The sequence below is a fragment of the Cyanistes caeruleus genome, chromosome 17 (genome assembly GCF_971803275.1).
Source record: "Cyanistes caeruleus chromosome 17, bCyaCae1.hap1.1, whole genome shotgun sequence".
Classification (NCBI taxonomy): Eukaryota; Metazoa; Chordata; class Aves; order Passeriformes; family Paridae; genus Cyanistes; species Cyanistes caeruleus.
The window spans coordinates 11,750,283-11,772,505 of record NC_141717.1 but is presented as its reverse complement, the minus strand read 5'-3'; the positions used below and the strand labels follow the sequence as shown (position 1 = coordinate 11,772,505).

At 50.4% G+C, this 22,223-nt stretch overlaps 2 protein-coding genes and 1 long non-coding RNA gene across 6 annotated transcripts; 2 read left to right on the top strand and 1 right to left on the bottom strand.

Moving 5' to 3' along the window:
- Positions 1-3,418: 3,418 nt before the first annotated feature.
- Positions 3,419-6,751, top strand: PSMG3 (proteasome assembly chaperone 3). Of its 3 annotated transcripts, none has more exons than XM_086854905.1 (3): positions 3,419-3,450; positions 3,980-4,197; positions 6,209-6,751. In XM_086854905.1, the coding sequence occupies exons 2-3, from the start codon at positions 3,982-3,984 to the stop codon at positions 6,359-6,361; spliced, it is 369 nt and encodes a 122-aa protein (XP_086711031.1). In that variant the 5' UTR covers positions 3,419-3,450; positions 3,980-3,981; the 3' UTR covers positions 6,362-6,751. The 3 variants fall into 3 exon arrangements, with proteins under 3 accessions (XP_086711031.1, XP_086711030.1, XP_023792572.1); XM_086854904.1 differs by lacking the exon at positions 3,419-3,450 and adding an exon at positions 3,455-3,625; XM_023936804.2 differs by lacking the exon at positions 3,419-3,450 and adding an exon at positions 3,614-3,732.
- On the bottom strand, positions 4,676-8,735 carry LOC147650061 (uncharacterized). The gene is made up of 2 exons (XR_015277470.1): positions 8,096-8,735; positions 4,676-7,486 (listed from the first exon to the last, which is right to left on the bottom strand). It is a non-coding gene; the product is annotated as an uncharacterized LOC147650061 (long non-coding RNA).
- TMEM184A (transmembrane protein 184A) lies at positions 8,666-17,460 on the top strand. 2 transcript variants are annotated; one of them, XM_086854901.1, is made up of 10 exons: positions 8,703-8,821; positions 11,751-11,960; positions 12,628-12,793; positions 13,637-13,727; positions 13,815-13,890; positions 14,452-14,543; positions 14,927-15,096; positions 15,196-15,393; positions 15,822-16,075; positions 16,621-17,460. In XM_086854901.1, exons 2-9 carry the CDS (start codon positions 11,751-11,753, stop codon positions 16,070-16,072), a joined length of 1,254 nt encoding a protein of 417 aa, XP_086711027.1. In that variant the 5' UTR covers positions 8,703-8,821; the 3' UTR covers positions 16,073-16,075; positions 16,621-17,460. The 2 variants fall into 2 exon arrangements, with proteins under 2 accessions (XP_023792568.2, XP_086711027.1); XM_023936800.2 differs by having other exon boundaries at positions 8,666-8,821; positions 15,822-17,460.
- Positions 17,461-22,223: the final 4,763 nt, after the last annotated feature.

Below are 22,223 nucleotides of genomic sequence, written 5' to 3'. Positions count from 1 at the left end.
CTCAGACTAAGAACTGATAATCCTGTTATCCTAGGGAGCACAGAAAAGAGACCAATGCACAAAAGAGCCAGAATCCCCTCATCTTCTTAAAAATATGAGCATGTAAACAGAGAGCCTCAGAGCTTTAACTGTGAGATGCTGTTCAGGTATCACCTAATCCTGGACACATCTGAACTCCTCAGTGGCTCACGCTCTAACCTCAGGCTCCTCTGCACACTTGATGTCCCATTTCTGCTCATGTGCAGAAGCAGCTGGGCTGTGGTTGTATAAATACCTATACCAGGAGGAGCTCCAGTATCCCAGAGATAAACCAACCAACTCCAGGTGCAGCAGGGGTGACTCCTGACAGTTGGGTTCAAAGCCGTGTTTCCACTCTGCACCAAAAGCCAAAGCCTCTCTCCGCTGACTGCAGAGCGCCAGCCAGGGAGACCCAACTGCTGGGGCTAAACAGCCCCAGGTGCGCTCCTCTCCCTGCCTCCCCCAGGGCCTTGATTCACTATTATTTTCTGAACACAGTCTCTTCCAGGCTAATTAAATGTAGTGGGGATGGCCTGAAAGAAGAAATACAGGAGGTGAATTTCTGTAGTTCTTTCTACTCTCCTTTTACAATGGCCCCATAGAGAGAGCCCTCACACAACCCCGCACCACCCACATCCCCGACCTTGCTGTGACAGTAATAAGGGGAAGAGGAGCGTTCCAATATTATCTGGCCCGAGGAATGTACTCACAGGCAGCTCCACTTCATGTACCTGATTTATAACAAGGGTCAGAATAATTCCCAAGCAGCTCCTGCATCAGGGAGCAAACTAATTCCTTTCCTCTCTCCTTGGCTGTGCAGCCCAGAGTCCAGCTGCACCTGAGGTTCCAGCTCACAGTCTATATCCTGCATCATAAAAGATACAAGAGAGAAATCTAAACTACAGAAGTAATAACCTGTAAACTAATAAACCAACCCAGCACTTTGATAGTGAGGCACTCCCCAGAGCAGGGATTATTAATGGGTGTCCTGAAACACTGTGTGTCTATGTTCAAGAGTAGTGGGAAAATTTCTGATGCTTCGTGGATCTTACACATTTGCTCTTATAAAGTCAGTCCAGATAAATGCAAAGACTAATATAAAAGCAGCCTCCTTCCAGCCTACACACACAGAGACACTTAAGCAGTTTAAATAGAAAAGCATACGAAACTGCTTGAATAAATAATAAGAAAGGTATTAAGCTACAATATTAGGAGTAGTTTTGCTTGTCAAAGTATGGGACTGCACAGTCATTGATTTTCTTTTATAACTGAGATAGTGACATCCACGCCTTATGCTTCTTCAGAAGCAAGTGCATGGGAATGGAAGAGGGGATCCTGAAATCCTGTGAAATCTCCAGCTGAGGATTTGATGGCTCTGAAACTGCTACTGGTCTTTGATTCTTTATTTCACTTGAAATGTAAAATGGGTTATATTAACAATCTATTATGATAGAAGACAGTTTATGAAGCTAAACGTAATAATGTTTGCAATGTGATCAGGGATCTATGGAGGAACAGTGTTACAGAAATCAGGAGGATGAGTATGGATGCAGAACTCAGATAGAAATGCTCGGAAGCAGATGACAGGCAGTCAGACCCCCTCAGGAAAGGTCCCATTACCTGTCCTGGTGTGGATTCTCAAATCCCCATCCCCTGCCTCAGTCACAGAGACAGCAGGAGTCTACTCCTCGGTTCATTTCTTCAATGTCTTCACTTTCAGTGATGAGGATTCAGTGTTCAGTTACTTCAGCTTGCTATATCCCACCTCAGCTACATGCCAAAATGAGACATCCAATTGACTGAAACTGTGAAAGACAACTTTTTATTTGTCCCAAACTAATGTAAAACAGCAAAGAATGGTGTTTCCATGTAAATCTGAACTACAGTGGACTCCCTTTGTTCTCCTGTCATGTAAAAAATAAAATGAAGTCTGGCAAGGACGGCAGGAAGAATCCAGCCCTTTGTGTCCTGAAGTAAAGTAACTCTCTGGAGAAAGCAGAGCAGGAATAAACTTCTTTATGAGTCAGGAGGTTTTACTGACAATAGCTGCTATTATCTCTGTCAAACAGGCAAAGCCTCGAGTGATTGTGGTAAGCAAGAAAGAAGAATGCTGTTTATTCAGTGCTGGAAAACAGACTATTTGCCAGACTGCAAAGAGTACCAAAAAGGTATCGAGTCTCTCTGTTTGAATTAACCACAAAAATAACCTGCTGAATTAAAAGCTTTTCCATGGACCTCTGCTGCTCTCTAACGGTACCTTAAAGGATTCTCAGCACAAAGTCTATGTGCTCCTCCTGTAGTCAACTTTTGGTAACTTTTAATGCAAAACAAACAAAAGAAGTATTCATGAGGTCCTTCAGAGATGTTACCTGAACAGACAACTCACAGGTCAGGTAGCTATTGCTGTACCATGGCCAGGATATTTGGGGTGTGGTGAGGATGCTGGTAGAGATAAAACATGGGAATGCGGGTTTTGACTGTATTAACTGGGTATAATTAATAGAAATTAATGTTTGCACCTGGCACAGACACATTTGATTTCACTCTCCTCACACAGATGTCTTTATTTCATCCCCCACTACAGCTACGTTGGGCATCTGCCAACGCTTGCTTGGCTAATGGCAAGGCCACTTCTGTGACCAAAACCAGCCTTGTTTTCACAGAATGACAGAATGGTTTGGGTTGGAAAGGACATTAAAGATCATCTCATTTCACCCTGCCATGGCAGGGACACCTTCCACTATCCCAGGTTGCTCTGAGCCCTGTCCCACCTGGCCTTGGACACCCCCAGGGATGGGGCAGCCACAGCTTCCCTGGGCACCATGTGCCAGGGCCTCACCACCCTCATAGGGAAGCTCTTCCTAATAGACAATATAATTTATTCTCTTTGAGTTTAAAAGCATTCACTTTGTCCTATCTCTGTCTGCCTATCTAAAAAGTTGCGTCCTTTACACATGCCCCCTTCATAAGCCGCTTTTATTTAGATGGGAAAGCACACTCGGGAACTTATGGTGTGGCCTAACATCACTCAGTAGTGGGAGCAAACATATCCCGTGGTGAAACGGAGGGATAAACAATATTCACAGCCCTTCTAGGGCCCCCACAGTCACCTGTCCCCTCACATGCCACCCCCTCATGGCGCACGGGGGGTCCTGCCCTGAAACCCGGCGTGAAACGGGGAGAAACCGGGCACGGACAGCGCACTGGTGGAAGGGGTTCATCCCTGGAGAAGGGGTTCATCCCTGGAGAAGGGGTTCATCCCTGGGGAAGGGGCTCATCCCTGGAGAAGGGGTTCATCCCTGGGGAAGGGGTTCATCCCTGGAGAAGGGCCCGGCTGCGCCAGCTCCGTCCGGGGCCGCCCAGGGACCGTGAGGAGAGTTCGGGGGGGGGGGGGGGGGGGGGGGGGCGGAGATGGCGCCGTGCCGCGCGCGGGTAATGGCGGCGGCTCTGAGGGAAGGGGAGGGGACAGGCCGTGAGGGCAGCCCTGCGCCATCGCCTCCCGCCGGCTGCGGGAGGGAGGGAGGAGGGAAGGGAAAAGAAAGGCGCCGCTTCCGCCACGGCGGGGCGGGCCTGGGCGGAGAGCGGCGGCGCGGCGGGGCTGGCGAGGGTAGGGGCGGTGAGGGCCGCGGCCTGGCGGGATGGGGGATGGCTGCCTCGCTGTCTCCGTGTCTCGATTTCTCTCTCAGGAAAAGCCTGGTGGAGCCGGGGTGGAAAGTAGGGCTGGAGGTTTCCCCCTCGTTAGTGGGGCCCCTGTCAGAGGCAGCGGGGCCATGCGGGGGTAGTGATGCCATCGCTGCGGGGCTGCGAAGTGCCCCCCAGTCAGGGGTGCGGGTTTGCACTGAAATTAACTTAACCGCGGGTATTTCAAATTATGGGAAGGATTCGGTCTTTTTGTAGCCCGCAGCGCACGTTTTTAATCTAACGCTGGTCATGCTGTTGTCGTTTTGTTCTGTGTCGGAAGCGATGGAAGCGGGTCCCATCGTGACGTCCAAGCAGCGAGAGGCGGTGGTGCACGGCGTGCCGACCGAGGTGGTGTGCACGGCCTTCTCCAACTCGGTCCTCGTGGTGGTCACACAGTACGGCAAGATGGGCACCATCGTCTACGTGGACCCCAACACCATCGCTGACAACGTGGGCAGGCCCTCGCTCACCACGAAGGTGCTGCTGGGCAAGGATGAGGTGAGAGCGGATGCGAAGCGCAGAGGCAGCAAGGATAAGGGGGAAATGTAGTAGGTGGGGCCGTGCAAGTTGCCAGGGAGTTGATGAATCACAGCAGTTAAGCAGTGTTTGAACAGTGATAAGATTAATTTTAAAATGAGGAAAGAGGGGCTCATCAGAAAAGTATGTGCACTGGTCTGCTCTTGGACATAAAAGTTTAACCATGAACGTTTTGGCGATCTGTTGTTTTGTGTCCTACAGGATATGGGTTGCTTCTGCATGTTTATGGAAAGTTTGATAAGCTCTGTTGATTTAAGGGTTGCAAGATTAAACATGCTGCCATTGATAACCTTTTTGGGTTTCTGTTCCAATGAATATGTTTTATTTTTCAGGTATGTTTTCCCACCCCTATCCGCCCCAGTCTATGCCATCCCCATAATGGACTTTAGTTGCCCGCTCCCAAGTTTGCCTGCCAGCACCTTCCCTTGATAAAGTTTAATTTGTTTTGCTTCAACAAAATGAGGTTTTAATCGACCATTTCACAAAGCTAGAGAGAAAGCAGAAGCAAATATGTTTCACAAAGCATGGTCAAACATTAAAACAGAAAGTTACAGAGCTACAAGATTATGAGGCTTTCCATTAGGGTTGAAGTTATCACATATTACTTGCAAGCTTTAACTAGAAAAGATGTAGCAACACAAGTTCCTGATTCTATCAGGATTTCCCCTTGTGGAGTTCTTTCTCTTGAGCAATAGCATTCCCATTTTGAATGGGAGATATGCTTTCTCTGCTTTGATATCTGCTAATGCTGACCACCTCTACTCCCAAGCTTATTTTGTGTTTTATTTAGAAATGGGAAGTGCTATGTTTATTTTGTTCCATTCTATTTTAAAATAATTTTAGCTAACTTAACTGATCTTTAAACTTCAAGAAAAGACTCACTAGTTTGCTGCTTTCCTGTTTGTCACTGTTAACACCCTTCTTTGGGATGTTACACACTTCCAAACAGCAGCTAAAATCAAGCAATCTCATCCTTCTGACAGATAGACATCTGTGGGTGTAAATGAAACCTAGACAAGCTGGGTGGTTCGAAGCTCTGCTGGGTGAGGTTGAGACTGTACATTAGAAAACACCTCTTCACCAAGAGGGTGGTCAGATACTGGAACAGGCTTGAGGTGGTTGATGCTCTGAGCCTGTCAGTATTTAAGAGCCATTTGGACAGTCCTCTGAATAATTTTCTAACCTGGTCAGCTCTGAGTTGATCAGGCAGTTGGACTAGGTGTTGTTGTAGGTGTCTTCCAGGTAAAATAGTCATTGCTGTTCTGATCTTTTCTTGTTAAAGAAACCTGATGGAAAAGGTTATATCCTTTTTTTTGCTTCCTTCAGCCTCATGACTTATTTCTGGTTTTCATTATTCTATTAAAATAAAAAGCAACATGTCTGTAACACCAGACATACAAAAACTGTGCGTATAACACCATTTGGGGGGTCTCTAGGAATTACAAAAATAACAGCTTTTTTCCAGAGCTTGTCAGTGGAGCATCCCCTCTTAAAAACAAGTTTTTAAACAAAAAAACTGTACTTGCAAAATGCTTTAAAAACCTGTCTGTGAAGGAAATAAAGGCATTTGGATCCACAGTGTTTCATATAATTTAACACTGGTGCCATAGTTCAGGTGGGAGGATTATGGAAGGGAAGATTATGCATACTGAGTTTCCAAGTTTTCCAGACAGTACTGTACTCAATTCAAGTACAGCTCCAGAAAAGTTGTTTCAGGGTAGTGTGGGTGGCTGGCACACTCTTGGTACCAAACTCTTCCCTTTTAAGCTGGTTGAGAAAGTGCTTTCTAGAGTTCCCTATCCCATGGCTTGCCTTTGCTGACCACGTTGGAACTGCTCAGCGAGTATCGAGTTCAGACTGAGTCCAGGATCAACGGGTTCTCTGTGTCACTCCAGGACTCTTCCTCTCCTAACTCCTGCAGGAGGGTTCTCCCGTCTGTAGTAATGTGCATCTGTATCCCTTTGCTTTTCAGCCCCTCGTTCATGTTTGTGCCAAAAACCTGGTGGCATTCGTGTCGCAGGAAGCTGGGAACAAACCTGTTCTCCTCGCCATGGCTTTAAAGGACAAGACCATGGAAGGAATACAGGCTCTACGAGAAGTGATCCGAAGTTGCCAAGTGTGGTGAAGTTGTGCCATCTGGATTCAAGGAAATGATCTTGAGTCCATGACTCATCACCACCTATTTAAAAGGACTAGAAATGAAAATGATGGAATGTCTTTGTGGTGGTTTTGGACGTCCTGAGGAATTTCATGAATTTTTCTCTACTGTGTAGAACGTTTGTGGGTTTTGTTACTGGGACAGGTTTGCAAGTCCATATAGACAGTGGTGAGACGAGAGCAATTGTCTCAACATAGGAGAGAAGTGCTACTTTTATCGTGTTGGGTGGGTCATTTATTTGGGAAAGGACTTGGCTTTGCACATGTGTCCCGAGCAGCAGCAGATGCCAAGCTCTGCTGTACCGCAAAGGGGGAACACCCAGTGCAGAGGGAATAAAAGAAACATTGTCAAATAAAATTTTACCTGTTTTCTTTTTTGCTCTGTGAGAATCACTTAGTTGAAATACAAGCCTTGGTAAAAGAATCAACAGTTGTATAATGAGAAAGATATTCTTGCCTTTTTTTAAGGAAATGAGTCCTAGATGGCTGCTTTTGTCCTTATGTCCATTCCTTTCTGGATGTAGGCTGAATTAATTTTGTGCTTTCACGCTGATTTTAAAGAGAGGCAGATAATGATGCTCGGCAAATTTCATGAAAGCTGATGTCAGGGTGGAAGACAGGAACCCAAAATAGTTGTAAGAAAATAATCTCTGTCAATGGATTACATGTTACCAGCACATGGGAGAAACAGCATCCATAAGCTGATCACCTGTGGTGAGCATCTGTCTTGGAGATGTGGGGACAGAGGGTTTAAGGGGCTACACAGGGTTGTTTCTGCCAAGTAATTTACAAAAAGTGTCAGATTAAGTTGTATGAGCTGATTCAAAGATTAATAGCCAAACTTGCCTTTTTACTTGGAAAGCACATTTGTTTTTACCTCTTGTAATAAACAAGAACAAGTAGTAAATTTTTAAGTGAGCTGTTAGACACTTTTGTCACTTATGAACTTGACAGCACAGACGGAGGCCAGGTCTTGGAGTCTGGGCAGGGAGGAGTTGTGCTAAGACCAGTTGGTACAGCAGAATCAGCGCAGAGCCGGTGCCTGCCCCATGGTGATCCAGCTGCCAGGGCTTTTCTGTTGCTAAAAAATCCCCTAGAAGTAGAAAAGAAGAAAATGGATTTCGAAAGGACTCTTTTCTCTGAAGTAAGGGTTATTTACAGCATTTAAAGGGATTATGAGAAATGAAACTCTTCTTTAAAAATACATTCAAACACTGCAGGCTTCCAGCTGCCCTTGACAAGAAACTTCATCTAAAAATAATTTTCCAAACTGCTTCCAAGAATCAAAGATTCGCATCTGTCAGAACTATAAATTTTTCCTCTTCTACACTTCCCTTTTTTTTTTTGTCTAGGAAGGCTGAGAGAAGCATGTGGAATTTGTTATTGTCAATCTTGGTTTGCTAGTAGGGATTCTCTCCTGACACAAAACTGATGCTCTTACTGTGTCCAGAGCTCCAGCATCTTGTAGAAGACATACATGAATTAGCAAATTGGATGGAAATTGCATCTTCCACTGTGCTGATACAGTGGCATACCACTGCTGTGCCCCAAAGAGCTGAGTGTTACTGCCTAAAAGCCAGGTACAAGTTAAGCACTTTCATTTCCTGGCTGTGTGTGTGCCACCAGGTCTGCACGGGGCGGTGGGTGAGGAAAGGACGTGGAAACCTCTCTGATTTAATGCTCGGAGCCAGGACAGACTTACCTTGCTGCTTTTCCATGTGCGATAAATTAGAGCACGAGCAATTGGTCCTTCGACTTTGCTCCTCTCTGCTGCGCAGTAAACCAAAGGGAAGGCCTGCCCAAACAACAGGCACGAGGTGCCACCAGCTGCCTGCCTTTTAGTCACCGCTCTCCTCCAGGTAGGGATTAATTCCCAATTGCTGGGAAGGCTGCCTCTGCCACCCCGGTGGAGCTCTTGCCCTCGGCCGCAGGACGTGTGCTGGGTGCGGGGCAGCGGCGTCGGGCAGCACTGCTGTTTTCCATCCGTGTTTGCTTTCCGGGCGTGGGTGCCGAGCGCGGCGGACTGGAAAGGTAAGTTGGGTTACTTTTCTGCCGGAGACAAAGCCCGACCTGCTGCTCCAGCTCCCGCGGGGCCCGGGGCGCAGGGAGGGCGCTGGCAGGGTGAGCCGGGCACAGCCAGGGCGCACTGGTAAGGTAAGCGGGGCTCCGGCGGGGCCAGTGGGGGGCTGGCAGGGAGAGTGGGACGCTGGTGGGAAAAGTGGGGTGCTGACAGGGAGAGTGGGACGCTGGTGAGACCCGGGGAGCAGGCAGCGTAACTGGGGCAGTGGCAGGGCCCGCGGCCAGCAGGCGGGCAGGGCTGGGAGGGTGGCCGGAGGAGGAGTCTCCAGCGGTGCAGGTGGAGGAGGGCACGGGGGATGCAGAGGCAGGTGCACGGCAGCCAGATTCCCTCCCGGAGGAGCCCTAAAGGGTGAGTGGGGCCCTGGGGGGTGCACAGCAGCTGGGGGAAACCCCAAAAATAAGCGTTGACCCAGCCATTGGTTCTGAGCACCTGTGGGAGTCGCTGGGAGGGCAGAGCCTCCTCTAAGAGCTCTGTGCCTGCGTCATCCACTCCTCCAGATGGGTTTCAAGGAGGGCTCGATGCTGCCCTGCCGCGATTTGTAGCTGTGTGCTGTAGGTCCTTCCTCCTGAGTGGCCTGATGGTGGTGTGGAGAGGCTGGTCCCATAAATAACCCGAGTGTCCTGACCTTATCGGAAAGCAATCAGGGGGAAAGGCAAGTCTCCTGCTCTGGTGAGGCTAAGCATGGATGCTCCCCTCCCCGGGATGTGGGTCAGGGATCTGAGACACTGCTGGGGAGATGCTTCCTTTCCCTTCTGACTTACTTCACCCCACAAGAGGCTGCCGCTGAGATGGGGATTTTTCCTAGGTGCTGCAGGACACAGGGAGGGATGTGAGCTGGGATTCTGAGCTCGGGCAGCCTGCAGATGGAGGGGAATCCCTGACAAGGTGAAAAACCCCATTTGCAGGTGGCCTGCCTGAACACAAGCTTCACTGCTCAGTTTATCTTCTCAGTTCTCACTTAGCATCTCTAATATCCCAGGGAGTGTGTAACAGGTACACACAGTATGGCAGGTACCTGCAAGGTGTCTGAAAACAGACAGATTGGATATGGCTCAGTCCCTTGGAGGAGCTGAAATTTGCAGCTGATATTATTCCCGGTGTCTCCTTGCTGCCTTTGTTTTGGAAGCAAATGGCTCTCTAACTGCATTGAAAAGCCTGACTACCTTGCATGGCCGGGATCTAATTACCTGTAGAGCTGGGAGCCCTGTCTCCGAGCGGCACCGAGGCTTTTGCTTTTAATGACTTGCTCTGCCATGTTCAGAGTGTGACAATGTCAGGGAGGCTGCCAGGACTGGCTGTTGATGCCACCGTGCTCACACACAGGCTGGGAAAGTTGATAGGAGATGGGATGTCTTGGGCCAAGCATTTATGGCACAGCACTAGGTTGAAAACAGATTAAATGGATCTAGTGAAGAGCACAGCTCTCTGCCATGTCCTGGGGACTAAGCTGGATTACTAGAAAAGTGACTAGAAAAAACACAGCTAGAAAGAGTGAGCTTCCATCCTGCTCTGTTATGATGCTCTGGCAGAGGCAAAGCGTGGCCAAATCCAGTCATTTAGCCCCAGCCAGCAGCAGGGCAGGCTCCAGAAAGAGTGACGAGTGATTGGGGAACGGGGCAGAGCCGGACTCTCATCTCCCTCCCCGTGCCACCAGCTATCTCCATCCTCCTGTTAATGTTTACAAGGCAGGTCTGGCAGCATCCAAGTCTGTCCAAAGACCAGATCCCGCCCCGGCTTTCCCAGGATCCTTTTTCCTGCTGGCCGGGGTCGGCAGGACGGTGGCAGGGAGGAAGAACACGGTTCCCTGCTGCTGTGTAACACTGTCGGCCCCGCTGGCGGCGCGGGTACTCCAGGGTGAGCTCCTGGGGCCTCGCCAGCTGCCACCCGGGCATCTCCGCTTACACACCACTGCTGCCAGGCGGAGCCGGGGAAAGGTATTTTTAGGGCTGTTGATCTGACACCAGCTGAGTTTGCTCTCCTGTGAGGTTGGGGTTCGGTGAGAGGGCAGAACAGGGAGCCGCAGGGTCAGCTCTTGCTTTGGTTTGTTTTCAGTGTTTAATTGGTCATTCCTTACCACTCTTATCTATGGCAGATATTTTTATGCTTCTCTCCAGTTCATGCTTACTGTTTTACCCCAGGCAATAGTTACCCAGCAGCTAAAATATTTGTTTATTAACAATGAACTGAGAAGCATCTGTATTGGTAGAGTTCAGCTAGCAGGTTGTCGGTTTTTTAAACCGCTATTGTTATACTTGAGGAAAAAGCAGCTTTCCATAGATTAGCAGAAAGTGAACCCAAACATGGCAGTTTATCATCTGTTGGCCTTGAGATATGAAGCTGCCCTATAAATAATTGCTTATTATTAGGTTGGCCCTTGCTGTCAGGAGCCACAGGGTACACGGTGTCCATATGCCCAGCCACCCTCTGCACCAGGAATGCTCAGTGCCTTGGGGCAGCCGGCTTTGAGGAGCACACACCGAGCAGGGACATGCCATAGCACTCCAGCATCCCCAAAGGGCAGCAGCCCTGCCTCTGGCACGGCAGGCTTGCTCCCTTGTGCTTAATTTGGGTGCAGGAGGGACCGCTGGCTGTCCTTCAGGTCTCGGGGTTGGCACTACTGGCACACTGACACCCCCACAATCCCGAAATAGCTGGGTGAAGAATGTGGGTGACACCAAATGTCTGATTTCTTGGGCAGCCCCTGGCTTTGCCCCAAGCAGGCCACACATGATGAAAGGAACCAAATTTGGGGGGGACCTGGTGTTTTCTGGGCTCCCAAGGAGGACAACACAAGTGTCCTAATGGCTTGTTGGTAAGGGACCCTTTATTATCCTGGGTGAGGGATTGGTTTAACCCTTAAGTCTCTGGTTTCTGATGGAAAAGCATCCTGAGCCACAAATGTGACCTTACAGGGGTTCAAGTATGCACAGATCATTCCCTTTCAAGTGGGAGTGATTCCTAAGAAAGCAAGGAGCAAAGCTGGGAAGTAGAAGTGTGTCTTTTGGGAGACATGGGAACTGCACAGACCTCCTCAGGGAAAAGAGGGTCTGCTTTTGAAGGGTATTTGCATTTTCCTGCTGGGATAAGCAGACCAAATCATGGCAAAGGGGCTGGTTTGGGCGAGGGACACCCTGGAAAAACCCTGGGGAGGAGATAAACCTTACATGAGGTTTGTACATGCTGTGTGGGCTGGGAAATCTGCTGGGACCTTTCCCGTCACCAGCTTACCTCGCTCCTGCCTTCCTGCACCACTCCCCTTTCTTCTCCCTCCCTGCAGATGAATAATGCCACACGTGCTGTGCCCTCTCCCGTGGCACCTGGCACAGCAGCCAGGCTGGCCTCAGCCCCCCCATTCTCAGCTGTTGCCCTGCTCACGGCTGCCCACAACAACTCCAAGGATGGCCAGCAGCTTTTCCTGACCACGACAGCGGCACAGGTCATCTCTGGCATCTTCGTGTGGTCAGCACTCATTGTCACCTTTCACCAGGTATGGGCTGCAGCAGAGATGGGGCTCAGCACAGGGGTTGACAAACAGGGTTAGAGCAAAACTATGGATTGCCACCAAGCCCATTGCAAATCACTCAGGTCCGGATAAGTATTTCTTCCTGTTGCTGCTCAGAGGCGATATCCCTGCTGTCAGGAGCCTGGTGCTGGCAGCTCATAAGGGTGGACTTTGCCCACGCTCTCCCCAGGTGGTTGCCAGAGCCAGGAGAGGCTGCAGGGCATTGGCACTGCCCAGAGGCAACACCCAGTGGGGCATTTGGGGTGTTTGGGGTGCACAGCACCAGCTGCCTTGAGGCATACCCTGAGTGGGCATGGTTTAGGGGGCTGTGTGGGTCTATGCTGCTGAAGGCAGCCTTGGGGAAAAGCTGCTGTCTCCAAGCACTGGGATGGGGCTGCACAGGGGAGGGCACATTCCTCACACAGCCTAGGGAAGGAACCTGATTTCCACATGCCTTCATGCAAAGGATTGGCCCAGGGACTGGGACGGAGCCTGTTGTGTGTGCTCACTGTGATAGGTCTGTGGTGAAAAGCTGGCAGAGCTCTTACCCCAGAGAGGAGGCTTAACACAGCACCCCTGTGGGTTTGGGGGCACCTCTAGTTCCCATCCTGACCTGTGGCAGCCACAACTCTGCATGCTGGGCACTTTGCAGATCTACACACACCTCAAGAATTACACCATCCCCAAGGAGCAGCGCTACATCATCCGCATCCTCTTCATTGTGCCTGTCTATGCCTTCGACTCCTGGCTCAGCCTCCTCCTCCTCGGCAGCCACCAGTACTACGTCTACTTCGACTCGGTGCGTGACTGCTATGAAGGTGAGCACTGCATCTGCTCAGCAGGGAGGCTGAAGGCAAAGTGGGGCTCTCATTGTGTTTACCTGTCTCTGGGGCATCTTGGACTGTGAAGTGGCAAATCTTCATCGCTTTCACTTCCCACTCTCCCTTCCTCCATGCAGAAGTTTTCCCCTTCCTTCTCTGTTGGCAGCAGGGAGGGGATGTCCCACAGGCAAACATGAGCTCGTGCCTTTCAGACACAGGCTTGGAGGGACACCACCACCACAGTCCTGGAGAAGAGGTTTTCTGGCTGCCTATGGGGTAGATCTGCAGCCCACACGAGGCACTAAAACATGAGGCACATGTGCCCAAGAAATTGGGGAGTTGGGGTGTGTTGAAGTGCAAGGGAAATTTGTCAGGATTATGGCTGGTTTTGTACCTTGGAACTCTCTTCCTCAGGAACTAAGATGTGTGGGTATTTGCATTACTTCAGGTTTGGAGTATATAAAAAATAAGTGGTGGGGATGTCCAAAAAAACTGTTCAAGACCTGCTCCTTGCTAGCCAGCAGCCATGTGTGCTGCCCCTCAGCAATTTTGAGGTACTTCCATGCAGATGGTCCCTGGATAGACTGTGTGCGCCCAGAGGAGCTTCTTCATCAGTAATGAACTCTGTGCACACAGTGTGATGTATCCGACTCCACTTGGAGGTCGGATGGATTTGACCTGCTGCTCCTCTCACTGGGCTCCCACCCACCAGCATCCCAAATCTTGATGCAGTGCCAGGCTGGATGAGGAAACACCTGAGCAGGAAGGAATGCAAGATGAAACAACCTCCTCCAGGACTTCCATCAGTCCTGCTGATCATGTCTGCCCTTGCTTTGGCAGCTTTTGTGATTTACAGCTTCCTGAGCCTGTGCTTCGAGTACCTTGGAGGGGAGAGCACCATCATGACAGAGATCCGGGGGAAGCCCATTGCGTAAGTCCCAGCATCCTGTGAGTTCCTTCTCCACCCACTTTTCCCACCCAGCACCCCCAATGGCATCCCCTTGTCTTCATCTTCCAGGTCCAACTGCTTTTATGGGACCTGCTGCCTTCAGGGTATGTCCTACTCCATCGGGTTCCTGCGCTTCTGCAAGCAGGTGGGTACCCGATGGGGAGCATTGACTCCACTTCCCTTAGATGAGGGCTCTCAGGGTGGCAGGTTCCTATCCCAGTGCCCTGCCAAGGGGGCTTAGCTTCATTATTCTCTTAAGATGCTGAATTTGGAAGCTTTTTTCCTCTGAGGGAGGCAGGTCACCAGCTCACTGGCACCTGGCCAGCAGCAAGGCTGCTCAATGTCCTTGCATCTGACTCACTGCTGAGTCAGGGTCTCCTCCCACTGCAGAGCTCAGATTGCCATCTCTGTCCAGTCCCAGGTTAGCCTGGATGCTGGCTCACTCTCCAGGACTGCACTGTGGGCTGAATCCTGTCACACATCTGTCCCCAAGCCCTCTGGTCCCCCACCTTGGACTGGCTGCGCTGCCTTTCGAGAGCTGCCTTCTGAAAGCCCTACTCCCTCATCTGCAGATCTTGTGCTGGTTCATATTTCACCCCACAGCACTGCTCTCTCCTGTGTGTGTGTGTGTCTGGAGCAGAGGGGTGGGATGTGGGGAGTGGGATGTGCTGCTGCCCGTGGTACACCGTGTGTCTCCCCTGTGCAGGCCACACTGCAGTTCTGCATTGTGAAACCCCTCATGGCAATCGTCACCATCATCCTGCAGGCGTTCGGGAAGTACCACGATGGAGACTTCAAGTGAGGATGCTGGGTGGGGCTGGGGGGAGGTGAATGGGAGAGGATGGATCCCTGCTCCATCAGTGTGTCCTGCCAGTCTCCCAGGAAGCTGCTCCATGGACAGTGAGAGCACTGTGAGCCCAAAGTGCCAGAGACTTGCTGCCCCCAAACAATACAGGGACAAAACTCTTGTGAGCCATAATAAAAATAATAAATAAAAAGAGGTCCCACCAACAGAGGAGAAGCTGCTACCTCTGTCCCCCTCCCCCTCCTGGGCTGTGTTCTCCCCCAAAGCAAAACAATGCACCCTCCCCTTCCCCATTTGATCTCTCTTTGCCCCCAGTTGCCCTTGCTTTGCTCCCCACAGCCCAGAGCAGCAGCTCTCTCTCTCTCTCTGCCTGCAGCGTCCACAGTGGGTATCTCTACATCACTATCATCTACAACTTCTCCGTCAGCCTGGCCCTTTATGCCCTTTTCCTCTTCTACTTTGCCACCATGGACCTGCTTCGCCCATTTGAGCCGGTGCTCAAGTTCATCACCATCAAGGCTGTCATCTTCCTCTCCTTCTGGCAAGGTGGGTCTCACCATGGATGCCAAGCACTTCTCCTCCCATAGCCCCACCTGGATCAGGGGTCCAGGAGCAGAACTGATCCCCCTCCCTTCCCCCATACAGGAACACTGCTGGCAATCCTGGAGAAATGTGGGGTGATCCCTGAAGTTCAGATCATCGATGGGAAGGAGGTGGGAGCTGGGACAGTGGCTGCTGGCTACCAGAACTTCATCATCTGCATTGAAATGTTCTTCGCTTCTATTGCCCTGCGCTACGCATTCACCTGCCAGGTGTACAGGGAGAAGAAGGAAAACTCAACAGGTAACTCTTCCTTGCTTCTTCCTTTCTTCAATGACTAAGGAAAGAGGAAACCTCCCTTATTTTATTTGTATCCCATTAACAATGGGATGCTGAAAGCTACAAGAGGAATTTCTTTATCCTGTGCTCCATGCATTTCTTCTCCCTCTTCCCTCATGACACCCAAAAGCTAAAACAAGGGGGCAGGTAAGGAGACCTTGATGTGGCTGGGCAGGATTAGGGGATGGTAGTATTCTCCACGTGCTGTTGGAGAGGATCTATCCTCTTTGGAACATGGAGCTGGGATTGCCTTCCTTCTCTTTGGAACTTGGAACCGCAAACTGACGTGGCCCACAATGAGCCACTGATCTTGAATTTCTAAGGAAAACTATCTTGGATCACTTAGGCTCATTGATGCTATCCCATCACACTCCTGATCTCCTGTTTTGCAGCAAACCTTGCCCCAATGCAGAGCATCTCGAGTGGGCTGAAGGAGACCATCAGCCCCCAGGACATCGTGCAGGATGCCATCCACAACTTCTCCCCCACGTACCAGCACTACACCCAGCAGTCGATGCAGGAGGCAGAGCGCAAAGCGCCAGGGGAGAATGGGCACGTGGCCTCCAAGATGGATGGACAGAGCAGCAGGAAGAGCAAAAACATTGAAAAGAGAATGCTAATCCTGTCAGATGAGGAGCTGTAGGAGGTATCAAAAGAGACACTGACACTGAAGAGGTTGTAACCCATGCAAAGGGGAGGTGTCTTGAGGCTGAGACAGCCTGGGCTAATCAGAGTACTGAGAAGCCAGGAACTCTATCCAAAAAGCCAGTCTCTCAAAGGGAAGATGCAATAACCCAGAAAAGGTTAAGTCAAATAGTGCCAGCTTCTGTTGTCATGGATGGAGCTGTGTTGGACTCTGTGTTGCAGCCTGGCCTTTGCTGCCCCACTGCTGCTGTCTCTCTGCCAGCCCTGTGCCAATGCTGGGGGATGCCAGGCAGGGAGGGGAGCCGGGGTGCAGGAGAGACCAGCTGCCCTCGCCCTCCTCTTACCTCCACGCAGTGCTGAGGCCTGAGAGAAATGCTTTTCTCAGCACAGTTCTGCTCTAGTTTCTCCCAATTTGAGTAAAAAATGATCTCCAAGGGCTCTGTGGAGAAAACCAGCCCAGGAAGGTGACTTCACTTCACCTGAAAACCTGGTAAAGGTTGAAAGACGTCATTCCTTATTTTTACATCTTTCCTCCTCTCCTCACAGCAAAGCTTATAGAGATGTGCAAAAGACCTTCACCATGGAGAAAGAGTAAGTCATCCTCTTCTCCCTCCAGATGTGGATGCAGCTGTCCAAGTAACTCCCCCGGGAGTGTGGCAGGACCTCACTGGGACTAACCAGAGGTCTGCAGCTGCATTTTCTGAGAGCTGCCGGTGACAGAAGTGCTTGTTTATGTCTAAACCAGCTTATCTCTGAACGGATCAGAAGTTAAAAGGGATTCCAGCCTCCTTATCAGAATCTTTATTAGAGAATCAGACTGTGACTGGTGGGGGTAGGAATTCACTTACTGGGAACTGTCTGTTCCTCCTAACCCTTCACTATTCCCCGTCCCTGGGCTTTGCCTGACCTGTGGAAAGGCAAGCAGGAGCTGAGCCCAGCTGGGTGACCATGGTGAGGACAGAGAGGTGCGAAGGGACGTTGCCATGTGGGGCAAGACCACAGGCAAGGGAAGACTATGTATGGAGGGATGCTCCTCATATCAGTGATGGCGAGCTCACATCCTTCTGTTAAGACTTCTCCTTTCTCCCCCAATTAATAGTCTAATTTCTATTCTCCTGTTAATGAGATGATCCCTGGGAATGAACTCAGGCACTGGTAGGGCTGTTGTCTGGGATGGTAGCTAGCTAGTGGAAGGATGAAGGCAAATCTACAGCCTCAGATTTGAAGTCATGTGGCAAACAAACCGATGGATAAGGCTTGGTGCCCTTTTAAACATAACTTGTAGAATTTGGATTTTTTTTTTTCTCCTGTTCTTAAGCTGCAAAATGTAAATCACAACACAAAATTATTTATTTTTTTTTCTAATAAACAGCAATTTCTAGCACAGAGCAAGCAAGCATTTTCACTGAGCTCAGCAAGCAAAGCCCACGATCTGCCTGTTCCTGCTATAATGCTGATGCTCTTAAGCTTAACGTCCTCCCTGCCCCTCAATGCTGGCCCAGCAGAAATACCTGCACACGCAGCATCCTGCACATTTTGGCATTCCTACAGGATTTGTGCTCATCTTTTTGACTCCACAAAGAACGTGCGTGTCTCCTGCTTCCTCTCCCTGCACAGCACCTCTTCCAACCCTCGCCTAAGCTGTGGACACAGTGGTTCAGAGGTGCTGGATCTGGTTTAGGTAAACTAAGCCCAGACTCCAGCACCAACAAGACAAGCTCTGTTTATTATTATTATTGGAGAAATCTTACTATGCTATAGCTCAGATTCCACATGAGCAACCTATAGTTCAGCCAGTCCTGCAAGTCCTTCTGGTCTGGAGGAGCACTGCTCATACCTGCTCAACCAGTGAGATTGCTGACACTTTTCCTGCAATACGCTCCATAAACAAGAGCCAGATGCTCTGCACATCCAGACATTCATCCAGGATCCTGCACATCCTGGGAGAACACTGTCCTGCATAGAAAGTGCAGCCTCAGTACTCAGGGACAAGGCTGCTTGGCTTTGTAACGCAGCCAGCACCAAAGCAGGGATATCTCAGCTAAACATCTTGGTGTTCACCCCTCTGGGAGAGGATGGCCACAGCTGCAGGAACAGAGGCTGCTCTGGCTCCTGGGGCGAGGACAGACTGCAAAGGTGATGATGGCACATCTGCTGGCGCACTCACAGCCACTGAGATAAAGACTTGCACAAGAACACAGCAAGAACCGTGGTTGTACTTCATTGCACAAATGATCGACTCCGGTGCATAATGGGCTGCCTCCATTGCTCTGCCAGCAGGTGCAATTCCCACTGCAGACAATAACATTTGCCTATTTATGTCAAGCCCTGATTACTGTATTATATGTAAAACAGATCTTTCTTGCAAGCCAAACAAGGGGGGGAAAGAAAAAAAAAAAAAAAGTCAGCTGTGACTCATGCAAGTCAGCAGTGTGATACCAGCCTGAAGGAGCCGTGCTGGGCTGGACACCAGCTGGCTGCCGCGACGGCAACAGCAGACACCCTCGCTGCTCCAGCCGGCGCGAGCTGGGCCTCCTGCTCGTCCTTTTCCTTGGAGAGGGGAGAGAGGCAAGAGCTGACAGCTCAGGCTGGGCACTGTCACAGCCCTCAAACCCTCAGGCTGTCAAAAGGCATCCACGGGGAATAGAAATGCCAACGGTGGTGTAGGCTGGACGCGGTCTCTGCTAATGCGTCTCCTCCACCTCCTCAACAAGGACACGGGGAAAGCTGGCGGCGAGCGCACGGGTGACCTACACAGGAGCCTGCTGTGCCTGGAGCCACGCCAGCAGGCAGCCTGGGAGGAACAGGCTTCTCTCACTGCCAGCAGCAGGCTCCGGTGGTCGGCAGATTTGTTTTCCCGTTGTCGCTTGTCCTCGGGATTTCCCCAAGGACAAGGCTGAGCTGCAGCTGTTGGATCTCCTGGTGCTTTTTGGGCTTAGATCAGGCAGGTTTACACCCCACTCATGTCAGGGACGATCGGCACAGGGCATGCCCTGCCACTACATTTGTAGGAGCTCAGGCTGACCTCCCTGAAAGCAGAGGGGAAGGAAGGCAGCCGCTGGCACCACAGCAAAGGCAGTTCTCACGCACGGCTGCTCACTGCACAGCACCCTGTCAGAGGCAGACACTTCTTTTTTTGGGTGCTAGCACTCACCAACAAGTCCCTGGGCCCAGCTGCTGACAGGCACCAGAGTGCCAGACCTGCACCAGAGAGCAGGATTTGTGCTTTTACCCCACCCGTTCACACAGACGTTTTATGCTTCTCCTCTATGCATGGTGAACTCCTTTCACTTCTGAACCTTCACCTGACCCACTCCTGATGCCCTTTTCCTCCTGAACCAGTGCTCCTCCATCCCTCCAAGAGTCACACTGGCCCACCTCCCTGTCCCCTCCATTGTCACCAGCTCCTCACTGCAGTGACTCCAGGCAGGAGCCAAAGCAGCTGATAATGCTTTTTTTGCTCAGCACAGACTGCCAGCACCCCCAGGCTTCACCCAGGTACCTGCTCAGCCAAGCCTGCCTGGCCCCAGCTAATGACCATCCATTACCTGCTGACACACAAAGCCTTTCAGCCCTGCTCCTCTCCACTTTGCCCTACCTCTTAATTCCAGCTTTGGCCAACACACCCATCTGTCTCCAGCCTACTGCCTCAACACAGGCCAAGTGTTTTACCCCTTCAGCTGTTCCCTCAAGAAATTCGACCACTTGAAATAGGAAACTAAAGCCAACACAACCCCTGAAAGCTCACTGGCACAAGGTACCACCTTTTTAAAAGCCCCACCAGGGAAAAGCAAAAAGATGAAGTATTGATATAAGGGGTTAAAGCAGTTTATTCACAAGCAGTCACACAGGGGAACCGTGTTTCACAACCCAAAGGAAGAGAGAGGAGTGTTTCTCTCCAGCACTTCAAGACAGGTCACAGTGTCTCCGAGCCACAACTGGCTTTGCTCAGCATCACGACTGCAGGCAGGTGCCTGCTGAGCTGTCAGTCCAGCTTGTGCTAACACAGACACCCACTGGTTGTGCACAAAGACAGAGCCCCTGGGTTAGGAACACACGCGGTCTGAGCACGGGATCGACCTGACAAGCAGCTCGGACAAGAGCTATCCCTGGAGCGCATTCCAAGTGTCCCAAGAAAGCACCACAGCAAGGCTGAGACGGGCTCCAGGAGGGTGGGTCAGATGATTGCAAAAGCCCAAGCTGCCATCCCACTCGCCTTAGCCCAGCCTGCCTCCAAAAAACATCGCTCACCGCAGTGCCACAGCCAGCCGGGTGCTGCACTGGGGACAGGCAGCAAAAAAACCCGAGGAAAACACTCCACTGAAGATCAGTTCAGGCTCCAAAACGCTGACCATAGACCAGGGCAAGTCTGAAACCAGAAAATGCTTTATTGGAAAGGTACAAAAAAACCAGTCACTGCAGCTAAATTTACAGCAATAAATTACGTTGTGGCTGTCAAGAGAAGTAATGGACACATACACAGGGCTATTCGCCTTACAAACAGGAATCCACATTGCTTGGTATATCAATAATTTATTTTATAATAAAAAAGCAGCACAAAAATAAATATTGAAATGAAATTACTGAGTAACCACAGAGGATAGAATGAGCTGGTGATAAAAAACAACTTAAAACAGAAGACTTCTATCATTAAAAAAATGAAAGCAAGTATCCACCATCTACAGAAACACCCCAGCAGACTGAAATACAGACGAAGGAAAACAAATCCACATTACAAAAGTTTTTCGTTTTGTTTTGTTTCTTTTTTTTTTCTTTTTGTTTTTTCCTTTTTTTCTTTTTTCTTTTTTTTTTTAAATAAAAACAATCATGACAATGAAGTTTAAATGATTCGAGAGAGAAAAAACTGCCACCTTCTCCTCCTCCCCGGGTCTGAGCCATCCCGTGGCACAGCTCGCCTCGTCCCTCCCCGCCGTCCCGGAGCTGCCGTGGCACCCAGGTCTCTGCACTTTGCGGTCTCCTCCCGGCAGACGCTGGAGTTGGGCAGGAGCAGAGACACTGCCTTGTTTCCAAGGGATCTGGAGCTGCCCTGGAGGGCAAGGTTCCCCACTCCCGACAGAGAGCACAGCAAACACGTCTACGAGAACAGAGGTGTCCCTTCCCGGTCCCTGCGCGACGCTTTCTTCTCCTGCCTCCCGCCCAGCCCTCGGTTCCCACGTCTCACTGAGGATGGGGAGCAACCAAAGAAAGGCCAGGCCCAGGGGAGAGGATCCCAGCACCCAAAAATCAGAGCCCCTGCTCCTCCTCAGCAGGGTCAGGGGGACAAGCTAAGAGGGGCAGAGAAGGGAGCCCCAGCATCCGAAGTACTGCAGCAGAGATGCGCGGGTGGCGCGGCTGCGGGGACGCGTCCCTCACCGCCCGCTCCCCACGCCGCGCTCGCCCTGGGTGTCAGGCTGGCAAGTGCAGGACGGAGAGAAAAAAAAACAAAACAAAACAATAAAACACAACAGAAACAAACCGAACCCCAGAGGAATGCAACGCGACAACCCCAAGCTGGAGGGCCCTCCAGGGAGGAGGGTGGAGGAGCTGGGTCTCCAACGCGATCAACAGCTTTCGGGTCATTCCTCCCTCCACGTTACCTTGCAATTCTGATCCCTCTGTGGAAGTTTAGCCAGGACATTTCATTCCCCTCCAGGTCACCACCCAGGGAGCCCTGGACTGGCAATTTCTTTTAATAAAGATTTACAGTATCAAACTTGGAAAAAAAATTATTTTTTTTCTTTTTTACGAAAAATCTGTACGATAAAATGTATATAATTATATATTTATATATATATTTCTCTCTCTTTAAATATTTCCACGTGGTCCTTATGGATATCCAATATGGATTACCTACCATGGCTATGGTATCAACAGCTTTAACAACACCCAGGCCTCTTGTTCTTTATCGAGTGACCAGAGATTTAAGTGCCTACCAGCACTAAACTAGCAATCACTTGGACAAGCCTTTGGCACCCTTCCAAGAACTGGAAAAAAAAGAAATACTTGGCCACAAGGGAAGTGCCACATAAAGATATGTTTCTCAACTCATTCCAACAGCAAGAAGACCCCAGGAACAAAGTTCGACCTCCGTCCCCTTCAGTGAGACAGGTCTGATTTCCCCGGAGGGGTGTCAAGGGCAGCCAGAGGGT

Excerpts from the sequence above, each read along its gene's own strand:
- PSMG3 (XM_023936804.2), top strand. The coding sequence starts at position 3,657 with ATGGGGGATGGCTGCCTCGCTGTCTCCGTGTCTCGATTTCTCTCTCAG. Across the intron at positions 3,733-3,979 it reads TGGTGGAGCCGGGGTGGAAA|CGATGGAAGCGGGTCCCATC; the intron begins GTAGGGCTGGAG and ends CTGTGTCGGAAG. Across the intron at positions 4,198-6,208 it reads TGCTGCTGGGCAAGGATGAG|CCCCTCGTTCATGTTTGTGC; the intron begins GTGAGAGCGGAT and ends TTTGCTTTTCAG.
- TMEM184A (XM_023936800.2), top strand. The coding sequence starts at position 11,751 with ATGAATAATGCCACACGTGCTGTGCCCTCTCCCGTGGCACCTGGCACA. Across the intron at positions 13,891-14,451 it reads TCCTGCGCTTCTGCAAGCAG|GCCACACTGCAGTTCTGCAT; the intron begins GTGGGTACCCGA and ends TCCCCTGTGCAG. Across the intron at positions 15,394-15,821 it reads GAAGAAGGAAAACTCAACAG|CAAACCTTGCCCCAATGCAG; the intron begins GTAACTCTTCCT and ends CCTGTTTTGCAG.